Genomic DNA, 12064 nt, shown 5'->3' on the forward strand with positions numbered 1-12064 from the left:
TGGCCTAATTTTTGTATTTTTAGTAGAGATGGGGGTTTCACCATGTTGGCCAGACTGGCCTCAAATGATCCACCCACAGTGGCCTCCCAAAGCACTAGGATTACAGCCATGAGCCACCGTGCCCGGCTTGCATTATACTTTATAGTAGAGTATCCCGAATCTGAAAAGCTGAAATCCAAAATGCTCCAAAATTTGAAACTTTTTGAGCACCAACATGATGCTCAAAGGAGATGCTCATTGGAGCATTTCAGGATTTGGGATGCTCAACCTGTACTGGTCCCTTCCAGACACAACAATATCGAATTAAGTAAAACCTCAAAATCAAGTGCTATTAAATATTACTATATTTATACTTTTATTTATAATCAAGATAATAAGAGCTCCCATCAAATGAATATTCTATTAGTTAAATCCTACAAATCAGTCTAAATTTTTAAATAATTACAAGATAATGAAATATATAACATTACAATGACCTTGAACACCAGTTTAATTTTTCTTTCAAGGAACTCAGAACCCTTTTAAATGCTTATGCCTCAGGGATATTGTTAAGATGACAGTGATGTCTGCAAAATACTGTGGATATGGAATGTATTAGAGATTGGGCCATGGCTTTGTATCTGTGAGAGGTACTGGGAGAAACTTTTATTCCTATGTGGAGGCAGACAGCCAGGCAGACAGAGGTCACAACATCCACCAAGGAGAGTGTGCCTGGAGGTGGGAAAACATGCTGTACTCTCTTTAGGTAAACTGGCTGACTTCAGCTTGACCTCCCTAGAAAAGGACCTGAGATTTGTAAACCTAAACATTTCGGAAACACCCCACAATGGTGGCACTTTGAACCTTCAACCAGACAAGCATATGAAGGAAAAGAAAGGGGACAAGTCTTCAAGGAGGAAAAAAGTGTCCCTACCCTTGCTCTCCTTTTTATAGAGAATAATCCAGACCACTTGGAAATGAGTCATCATAACCTGGATGATCTGGGCCCCTTGGATCTGAATGTGACAGTCTTATGACTTGATTTTCCAGTCCAGAGTTCATCCTTATCCAGGACTTTGCAGTAAAGGCATGAGTCAGAAACTTCACGCAGACAGTAATATCTGGGCCTCGTGAGAATATCATCTGTTTTCTGCCTTCAGCTTTCTGCTCCAGTGAGCCTAACCCAGTGGCTGTCCTGGGGCTACTAAATTTCTCTAGTTCTTTCAACATGATGTTCTTGACACTCAGAGGGCTCTACCCTATAGCTGAAAGCCCAGGCCGGACTCGGTTGCTTGCAGCACCTGTAATCCCAGCACTTTAGGAGGCTGAGGCGGGAGGATCGCTTGAGCCCAGGAGTTCAAGACCAGCCTGGGTGACATTGTGAGAACCCAACTTTACAAAAAAGGAAAAAACAACAATTAAGCAGAGACCAACAACGCTGATATAGGAATGGGGCTAAAGGGGAAGAATGTAGTCAGAGCATATATATACATCTTGTGTTCAGTATGCCTTAGGCACTGCTTTACATGCTTCCGATGAATTATGAAGCTGAATCATCACAGTAATCTCAAGATAGACACTAATATCTCCATTTTACAGGGAAGCGGCGAGGGTACTGAGAGCGTAAGTAACACCTTGGCAAGCACACAGCGAGGAAAAGCCAGAGCTGAGATTCGAACACAGGCAACCAAACTCAAAGCCCTGCTGTCACTCAACCATTCCTTTGATTGTAAAACTGAGGAAGTATTTAGCTGGTATAATTTTTTAAAAAAATTATTCTTAACCAGCATGATTTTTAAAAATAGCTTAGTGAATGTTTCTTAGAGTTACAAGATTAAGTGTGTGTGACACAATGACAAAAACTATTTTTTTTTTTTTTTTTTGTGACAGGGTCTCGTTCTGTCCCCCAGACTGGAGCAATCACAGCTCAATGTAGCTTTGACTTCCTTGACTAAAGCGATTCTCCTGCCTCAGCCTCCCAAGTAGCTGAGAGCATAGGTGTGAGCCACCACACCTAATTTTTATTTTTAGTAGAGATGAGGTTCTCATTATGTCGCACAGATTGGTCTCAAACTCCTGGGGTCAAGTAATCCTCCCTCCTTGGCCTCCAAAAGTGTTGGGATTACAGGCCTGAACCACTACATGTGGCTGACACAGCCTTTTTTTTTTTTTGAGACAGAGTTTCACTCTTTTTGCCCAGGCTGGAGTGCAATGGCACTATCTTGGCTCACTGCAACCTCTGCCTCCTGGGCTCAAGTGATTCTCCTGCCTCAGCCTCCTGAGTAGCTGGGATTACAGGTGCCCACCACCACGCTTGGCTAATTTTGTATTTTTAGTAGAGACAGGGTTTCTCCTCTCCATGTTGGTCAGGCTGCTCTTGAATTCCTGACCTCAGGTGATCTGCCTGCCTCGGCCTCCCAAAGTGCTGGGATTACAGGCATGAGCCACTGCGCCCAGCCCACAAACTCTTAATTCAGAGTGTAATTAGGGACAATGAATTTTGCCACACAATGGCTCAGGTACCACAGAACCCTGCCTACTTCCTGAGAAACACAGTAAGATTTCCTTCAGACTTTGAGACATCATGTGGCCAGATGTGTCTTCAATTCCCAGCAAAGAAAGGCCTGCAGGGCCCAGTGAGGAGGGACGCATAAATTGCCCCTAAAAGACCAAGTAGAATTTCTGGCAAGTAACGTTCCATAACTGGCAGGTTTTTGGGCTTGGCCTGGAAAACTGTCATCAGTATCCAAAACATGGCTCCGAACCACAAAATTTCTCTGATAGTTTAACATAAATTCTTCCAGATTCTGTATAAAGCCATTTCCTCTTAGAAACTAGATGATTATCAGCTGCTGACTATTAAGCTATGAGGTACTTAAACCATTTAAGGTTTTGGTACAGCCAAGTCAAATTCAGCTTGCATCCTGGAACCTTTTAACAAGCAGTGACATTACTTCTGAGCATCTTCTGTAACCATCTCCTCACACCTTGCTGACCTCATATCCTGGCCCAGGGGTGTAGTTCCTGACTCCTAGGAAGCCCTAGCCCTTTTAAGAATCTATAAATTTCCTAAAATAGAACTAACCTTTATTTTGCTTCCGGCAGTAGTTGGGCGCCCTTTCTTGTCAGCTTGCAGATTTTCCGGAAATAAAGACTTTATGAAAGGCCTGGAAAAGGAGAAAGAGAATGAATTAGCAATCTGTAAGCACCTTGGGGTCTGAAAGCCTGCCTTTTTAGAGGATGGGATGGAGGGCCGTCCCCAGGCACATAACCTTGGCTACAGAAAACCCATCTGACTCACGGTGCAGGCCATCAAGATGTGACTTGGGGAAATGAACAATGGACAAAAGACATGAAGGGAAAGAATTCTAAGATACAAGCAACTTGGAATCAAAGACTGCAAACTAAACTTTAAAACGCTGCCTTTCCAACGTCCCTAGTCACAGGAATTGAGGTATATCTTGACAGTAGAACATAACAGAGGGAGGTCAGTAGGGGATTTCAGGTTTTCGTTTTCTTTTGTTTTTGAGACAGGGTCTCGCTCTGTTGCCCAGGCCGGAGTGCAGGGATTTAATCACAGCTCACTGCAGCCTCGACCTCCCAGGCTCAAGCCATCTTCCCACCTCAGCCTCCTGAGTGACTGGGACTATAGGCAGGTGCCACCACATCCAGCTAATTCTTGTATTTTCTGTAGAGATGGGGTTTTGCCATGTTTCCCGGGCTGGTCTCAAACAACTGGGCTCAAGAGGTGTTCCTGCCTCAGCCTCCTGAAGTGTTGGGACTACAGGCGTGAGGCGCTGCACCCGGCCAGCATGTGTTTGTTAACACAAGCAAGACAGACCAGAACTCAGGGAATTATATGAAATGTCTGGATTCAGTGCAGATGCTGCTTTGCTCTAGAGCAGAGTTTCTGAGCCTGGGCACCACTGGTATCTGCGGCTGAATAATTCTTTGTTGGGGGCTGAGGAGGGGGCCTCTTCTACATATTGTGGGATATTTAGCAGCATCTATGGTCTCTGTTCACCAGATGCCAGTAGCACACTGTTCCCAGCTCTACACAGAAAACCCTGACAAACTGCTTTTGAGTATGAGCAATTTGAAGTGGAGCAGTAACAAATGATAAGCACTCTGCCTCCTGAATATACTTTTTTTTTTTTTTTTTTGAGACAAAGTCTCACTCTGTCGCCAGGCTGGAGTGCAGTGGTGCGATCTTGGCTCACTCCAACCTCTGCCTCCCAGGTGCAAGAGATTCTCCTGCCTCAGCCTCCCGAGTAGCTGGGACTACAAGCACGCACCACCACACACAGCTAATTTTTGTATTATTAGTAGAGACAGGGTTTCGCCATGTTGGCCAGGATGGTCCCGATCTCTTGACCTCGTGATCCACCCGCCTTGGCCTCCCAAAGTGCTGTGATTACAGGCATGAGCCACTGCGCCCAGCCTGAATATACTTTCATTAGTGGTGCTATTTGAGCTGCATGTGTTTATACGTCTGCCTCACTAGCAATAGGACAGGGACAATGCCTTCCTCATCTTAGTGTCCCTGGTGTGTCTGAAGCATAGCATGGTGCACAGTTGGTCCATAATATATATTTGCTGACTGGGTGAATGACGGGATCCATGTAAATTAGCAATCTGACATTCAAAGTCAAACTCACTTCCTCCTCAATGACTTTTTGGGCATCTTGAATGTTCCAGGAAGTCTCCCCAGCAATCTACTTTTAACTTGACCAGACACGACTACAGATTTTGACATCAAATGTGTTTATAAAATAATAGGCCATGTCTACATGACAGCAGTTTATATGGAAGCAATAATAGCTCTTCCACTTGGCAGGAATTTTAATAAGTTTTCAAAAACAATCTCTGGAAGCAAGTCTGCACCTGACTGCCATAAAACCCACAAGCCAGGACTTGTGGCTTACCTAACCATCTCAGAGAAGAACAGATCGATTTTGTATGTTGTGAATAAAAAGAAATGCAAAATCTCAAAAATGGTGGTGTGACTGCAAAGAAGGGCAGGGATGGAGAGCAGAGGTTGAGGAGGTGCAGGAGCAGCAGAGAGAGAATTATACGGAGCAGAACAGCTGTCCAGGGCCTGAAAAGGAAACTCTTGCTTTGCTTTCATTGCAGTCAGTCCTTTATTAGGAATTATCAGCCTCGCTGCTGTTGATTAGAGGAACTGGCCTTGCCGTTGTGACAGCTTAAGTAATAGAGACCAGAAGGGCAGCTCTTACTTGAAATAAGCTCTAGAAAGTGTTAGATCTGGCATGCATGGGCCTTGCCTTGCAAGCATGGACCTGCTCATGTAAATTACATCTTCTTATGTGTTATCCAGGATCTTGAGAACCTTTTCAGGGAAGAGGGGAGGAAGGCAGAGGTGGTCCTGAGAGTTCCAGCAGCGTGCAAGGGGGATACCCCCACCGTTCTACCCCTAGAGCTGAAACGGGGTCTTGGGAGTTAAAATGGATCTCTGAGTCACTCCTTCTTTAGTTGTCCCTCCCAGAGTTCTCAAGCCATTTCTTAAGTACTTCAGGGACTTTGGTTAATGTGGGTCTTGCTAAGCCATTAAACATCTTTAAAAATTCAAAGACCATGAAGTCGAGTTCAAGGGCAAAATGTCATAGAACCAGACTGTTCCACTCTTAAATGGTCAGAATGGCCATCCCAATCCAAAGCCAGTGGGCTCACTTCTCCCTGATAATAGTATTGAAAGGTAGAAAGTCTGATGCCCTCAAGGACCTATAGATGGCACTTGGAATTTGGGTGCATGAAGTATTAGGGACATAAAAGGGAGAGACTGATATAGAGAAAAGAAAGCTATTTTGAGAAACCAAATAGATCAATAATAATCCAGACCCAATAGCATGAAAGAACAAAATCCTAACCACTAAACATCACAGGTGTTTTGTTTTTGTTTTTGTTTTTTCTTTATTAGAGACACGGTGTTCCTATGTTGCCTGGCTGGAGGGCAGTGGCTATTCATAGGGGTGATCACAGCTCACTGCAGCCTCAAACTCCTAGGATCAAGTGATCCTCCTGCCTCAGCCTCCCGAGTCGCTGGGACTATAGGAGCACACCACCACACCCAGCTCATAAGTTTGTTTTCATATTGAAAATTTCATCAAACCTATATCCCCGTCAGCTATGGTAAAACATACTTACAGCTCACTGCTCTGCATAAGCTCGATGAGATCCATAAAAAGCACATCCCGGTTCCTTTCACAAAATCCATCCATGTCATAGGACACCTGGCCAAGAACGGAAAGAAATCTAATTTCATGGAACAAAATGTAATTTCATTGAACAAAATGTAATTCATTGAACAAAATCATTTATTGAACAAAAATTCTAAATTCACCAAACAAAAAACCCAAGTTGGCATGGCTATCCTCACCACAATGTGTACATTTCCAGATGTTGCATTTGGGATTTCATTTCACAGGAAGGTTGTGCACGTCTTACTTGTTAGCTGACTTAGCGGGGATGACCTGCAGATGCTGATGAGTATCTGGCTGCCTGGATGGCCCAGCTGATCCATAATCAGAACTCCAGCTCTCAAGGCCCCATACCCCTTTTTCAGTGGATTCCTAGGGGTGTCTAAATGACAAACTCAATTATTTTCCTAAATTTTAGCTAAGACAGAGCAAAAGTGAAGCCCCTCATGCTCAGTAATTCATTGCAATGAGCCATGTCATCTGAGGCTTTGCAATTTCTCACAGAAGTGGTATCAAATTTATGCCAATCTGGCCAGAAACTCATGCTCAGATACTCTGTTTAACAAGAGGTCAGCTGGGATGATGGATGAGACCCGGGGATTTCCACAGGACCAGGAAGTCCCCAAGACCATGACCTCAACTTACTTTTTTATCATCAGCAGCCCCACACAGCCTGGCACCCAGTAGGCACCCAATACTCATGGGTTTTATGAGAACAAAACCAAAAGTGAACTCTGGGCCTTGATTTATACTCCCAGTCGGCATGGGGAGACAAGGAATGCCAGTCTGTGATTCCAGCAAGAGGCAAGAAGAAAATCCATTTCTTCAGCAGCTAATATATGTAGCAGGGTGATTCATGTTCCAAAAATATGCAGTAGCATGGTGAGATTTAGTGCTGGAGTGACTCCCGAATGGCCCCTACCCTGCTCAAGCTTCAGGTGACTGTCCCAGTGCGGGTCCTGGCCAGGACTGGCACCAAGGCAGCCGGATCCTTTCAAAATAGGCTTCCAGCGCCATAGACCAGAAAGCAGGAGCCCACTTCTCAGACACTGGGAGATGGTGCAGGCAGCCACCAGTACGCAAAGCACAGCGCCCTATCCTTCCCGGCAGGGTCATGGTTCAGAAAACATAACCTTATTTTCATCTGTAGATAATAGAAGCATTCTTCCTTGGCATTCATACTAAAAATAAAAAAACTAGTAATCCCAGGGATCTGGGTTAGCCTCTTCAGCATGTCAACTATTAATGAGAATACTCTTTGTGAAACTAACTCCAGAAATCACTTGCTAGAGAAGCAGCCCTTTACTGCCTTAGTCTGAGCACCCACGGAAAGCACGTGTCAGAGGCTCTGGAAAAGCCCGCGCAGCCGCAGTAGAGGGCCAGGGGGCGGGTCATGCGCACCCGCCATAGAGGGCTGAAGGTGCTGCCAACGGCTCTCTTGGTGTCTCAACGTTCTGGTCAGCAGCTTTTTGGCGTTTCTCTCTCTCCACTTCTTGAGCAAGCAGCCATGAGTTGGACTGTGCCTCTTGTGCGGGCCAGCCGGAGAGTGAGCTCGGCGGGAGCGAATTTCCTGTGCCTGAGGATGGCCCTGTGTCCCTGTCAGGCAGTGCGCATCCCACTCCAGGGCGCCTGGCTCTTCACCTCCGTGAGCAAGATGGCGACTGTGAAGAGTGAGCTTATTGAGCGCTTCACTTCTGAGGAGCCCGTTCATCACAGTAAGGTCTCCATCATAGGAACTGGATCGGTGGGCATGGCCTGCGCTATCAGCATCTTATTAAAAGGCTTGATCGATGAACTTGCCCTTGTGGATCTTGATGAAGGCAAACTGAAGGGTGAGACGATGGATCTTCAACATGGCAGCTCTTTCACGAAAATGCCAAATATTGTTTGTAGCAAAGATTACTTTGTCACAGCAAACTCCAACCTAGTGATTATCACAGCAGGTGCACGCCAAGAAAAGGGAGAAACGCGCCTTAATTTAGTGCAGCGAAATGTGGCCATCTTCAAGTTAATGATTTCCAATATTGTCCAGCATAGTCCCCACTGCAAACTGATTATTGTTTCCAATCCAGTGGATATCTTAAGTTACGTAGCTTGGAAGCTGAGTGCATTTCCCAAAAACCGTGTTATTGGAAGCGGCTGTAACCTGGATACTGCTCGTTTTCGTTTCTTGATTGGACAAAAGCTTGGTATCCATTCTGAAAGCTGCCATGGATGGATCCTCGGAGAGCATGGAGACTCCAGTGTTCCTGTGTGGAGTGGAGTGAACATAGCTGGTGTCCCTTTGAAGGACCTGAACTCTGATATAGGAACTGATAAAGATCCCGAGCAATGGAAAAATGTCCACGAAGAAGTGATTGCTACTGCCTATGAGATTATTAAAATGAAAGGTTATACTTCTTGGGCCATTGGCCTATCTGTGGCTGATTTAACAGAAAGTATTTTGAAGAATCTTAGGAGAACACATCCAGTTTCCACCATAATTAAGGGCCTCTATGGAATAGATGAAGAAGTATTCCTCAGTATTCCTTGTATCCTGGGAGAGAATGGTATTACCAATCTTATAAAGATAAAGCTGACCCCTGAAGAAGAGGCTCGTCTGAAAAAAAGTGCAAAAACACTTTGGGAAATTCAGAAGGAGCTCAAGATTTAAAGTTGTCTGAAACTACTATTCCGAAATTATTGAAGAGATCACAGATACAGGATTATATAACGAAATTTTGAATAAACTTGAATTCCTAAAAGATGGAAACAGGAAAGTAGGTAGAGTGACTTTCCTATTTATTTAGTCCTCCAGCTCTTTTATTTAGTATCCACGTGCTGGATGATACTTATTTACAATTCCTAAGTGTTTTTGGTACCTCTGATGTAGCAGCACTTGCCTTGTTATATACATGTTGTTAGGATTTGGTTCCCAAACAGTAGGATGTAGGTATTTATTGTGTTCTAGAAATTCTGATTCTTTTCATTAGATATATGCTATTTCTTTCATTCTTGCTGTCTTACACCTATGTTCATTTACATGCTGTAAAGTAGTAGCTTCTTCTACAGTATAAAAATAAAAGTATGTACATACAAAAAAATATATGCAGTAGTATATGCAATCTTTGGTTTTGCTTCCTTTGATACTCAATAAGTTCTATTTGTTGAATGAATAAAATACAGCGAGACATGTGATTTGCTTCATGAGAAACCAGATCACAGACCCAAAAGCTTAAAACAGATAGACATTAAAATGGATATTGGCCATACCTTCCCAGCATAATGATGAATGATAAAGCCTTGGTTCCAACTGTTGAAGTGCTCATGACTCCCAATCTGCATCTGAAGTTTCTGGAGCAGCGTCTGATCTGCCCCCTCACCCACCGCATGCATTGTGGCGCACACGTCATCCAGGATGCTCATGATGCCAGGAGGGTTCTGATGGGAGCAAGAAGGCAAGGCCCTAGTCACTGACCTCTCCAAAACAGACAATGCTTATCAGGTCCTTTCTTAGGGAAGGAAACAGCTCCCCAGACTTAAGATACCATCTTGAAAGTCAATCTTCCCCTTCATGCAAGAATGCAATTAATAGTCCCAAATGGGAAGTCACTACTTAGATTTAAAGAGGGAGGAAACTCCATTTTCCAAAAAGCTGTTTAACTCCCTGAAGTTTTATCCAACAGTCATGCACAGATCATTATCTGCTCACTCATATTCATGCCAAATTGACTTAAGAATCCAAAAGTAAAATAAAAACATTTTCCTTTGACCTAATCTATTTCTTTATGTTCTCCTTCAGCATGTTACCCACATAGACATCATTTATATAGTTATTTAGTGTACACACTCTATAATGCATTTCCTTTTTCACATAGCACTATTTTATAAGCATTCCTCATGTTTTACATATTCTTCATATTTCCTATTTTAATGGCTATATTTCTCATTTGTTTAATAACTAACTCGTCTGGCCGGGCATGGTGGCCGAGGTGGGTGGATCATGAGGTCCGGAGTTCGAGACCAGCCTGGCCAACATGGTGAAACCCCTGGGCAACAAAGCAAGATGCCTCTCAAAATAAATAAATAAATAAATAAATAAATAAGTAAGTAAGTAAGTAAGTGAGTAAGTAAGTTGTCTACAGATGTTTTCACTGTTTCCAGTGTTTGGCTTTTATATATATATAAATCCTATAGCGATATTTGTTCTGTATCACTTTTATTTTATTTTGAATCATCTTTTTTTCTTTTGAGACAGGGTCTTGTCTTGCTCTGTCATCCAGGCTGGAGTGCAGTGGCACAATCTCAGCTCACCACAGCCTCAACCTCCCAGGCTCAAGCGATCCTCCCACCTCAGCCTCCAGAGTAGCTGGGACCACAGGTGCGTGCCACCATGCCTGGCTAATTTTTGTATTTAGCTAATACAATTTTTGTATTAGCTAAATTTTGTGTTTGGAAACAGGGTTTCACTATGTTGCTGGGGCTGGTCTTGAACCCCTGTGCTCAAGCGATCCACCTGTCTCGGCCTCCCAAAGTACTGGGATTACAGGCATGAGCCACCATGCCCAGCCTGAATCAGTCATTAAGGCTAAAGTCCTAGAAGTTGGACTAGAACACAGGGCCAGTTTGCCTCTTCACATGCTAAGTCATCGTGTGATAGCTGTCTTCTCTTAGAATCAGTAACAACTTCCATTTGTAAATTGACATTTTACTCATATCCACATGTTCATATTTACTGCCAGAATAAAGCCCTACTGTTTTCTTTTCACACATACAGAAAACTAATACAATTGCTCAAATTCTCTGCAAATCAGAGTTGTCACTTTGCCTGTTCCAAAAAAACGACAGAGAACAAAAACTCACTTAATGTAAACCTGTGAGCAGTGAAGACATACTAAACCAACACTTACCACTTTGTTCTCTATGAGGTCACATACAATTTTATTATTAAAGTACTCAATGGGTGTCCATCTTATTCCCTCTTGAACATATTCTTCCTGTAAGACAGAAACCAGAACTCACATTATTTCCCAAACAGCAAGAGCTCTGCACGGACAGACCCTGAATGGACAAAAATTCCCATGAAAGAGAAAAACCTGAATGTCCTTCAACAAATACCAGGAACTTTAATTTCTTATTTTCTGAGAGGTAACAGGAAAGGAACATTTTATGACTTGGTGATTTTTATGTTTAGTTTGAACCCTATGAAATTGTTACCACACAATTGTTTCTGGCCAATGAAAACTGCAATTTAGTAGCACCGAACTCATAAATCCAGTTACAAAAAAAAAAATCACAAAATGTAAAATTTAACATAGGGCTGGGCGCAGTGGCTCACATCTGTAATCCCAGCACTTTGGGAGGCTGAGGTGGGCGGATCACAAGGTCAGGAGTTCGAGACCATCCTGACCAACATAGTGAAACCATCTCTACTAAAATTACAAAAAGTAGCTGGGCATGGTGGGTCACGCCTATAATACCGGCTACTTGGGAGGCTGAGGCAGGAGAACTGCTTGAACCCAGAAGGTGGAGGTTGAAGTGAGCCGAGATCACGCCACAGCACTCCAGCCTGGGCAACAAAGCGAAACTCCATCTCAAAAAAAAAAAAAAAAAAAAAAAAAAAAAAAATTAAATATAGGACAGGAATAGATTAGCATCCAGGTACTTAATGGGAAGGTTCTTCAGTCTATCAGAGGCTCATTTAACTTGAAAACCATGACACCATCCTGGTTTTTTCTTCTTTCCTCACTGGTTTCACTTTGCCAGCTTCCTTTGCTAGCTCTTTCTTATTTCCAGACCTTTATATGTGGTGGAGTCTCAGGGGTCAATCTTTCAGCCTTCTTGTTTTCTCAGCCCTCCTTCTCTAGGTGATTTCAATCAATCCCATG

At 43.4% G+C, this 12064-nt stretch overlaps 2 protein-coding genes across 2 annotated transcripts in view; one reads left to right on the forward strand and one right to left on the reverse strand.

Moving 5' to 3' along the window:
- The window catches only part of MYO1E (myosin IE), a 243828-nt gene that overhangs the window by 63660 nt on the left and 168104 nt on the right, over positions 1-12064 (reverse strand). The window contains exons 13-16 of the mRNA XM_010374243.2: positions 11087-11173; positions 9450-9617; positions 6145-6230; positions 3065-3146 (exon numbers count right to left, since the gene is read on the reverse strand). Of these exons, the coding sequence (XP_010372545.1) occupies positions 3065-3146; positions 6145-6230; positions 9450-9617; positions 11087-11173 (423 nt within the window). The remainder of the gene's footprint in view (positions 1-3064; positions 3147-6144; positions 6231-9449; positions 9618-11086; positions 11174-12064) is intronic.
- LDHAL6B (lactate dehydrogenase A like 6B) lies at positions 7574-9280 on the forward strand. The gene has a single exon (XM_010374242.2). It carries the CDS (start codon positions 7591-7593, stop codon positions 8848-8850), a length of 1260 nt encoding a protein of 419 aa, XP_010372544.2. The 5' UTR covers positions 7574-7590; the 3' UTR covers positions 8851-9280.

The sequence above is a fragment of the Rhinopithecus roxellana genome, chromosome 5, assembly GCF_007565055.1.
Source record: "Rhinopithecus roxellana isolate Shanxi Qingling chromosome 5, ASM756505v1, whole genome shotgun sequence".
NCBI lineage: Eukaryota > Metazoa > Chordata > Mammalia > Primates > Cercopithecidae > Rhinopithecus > Rhinopithecus roxellana.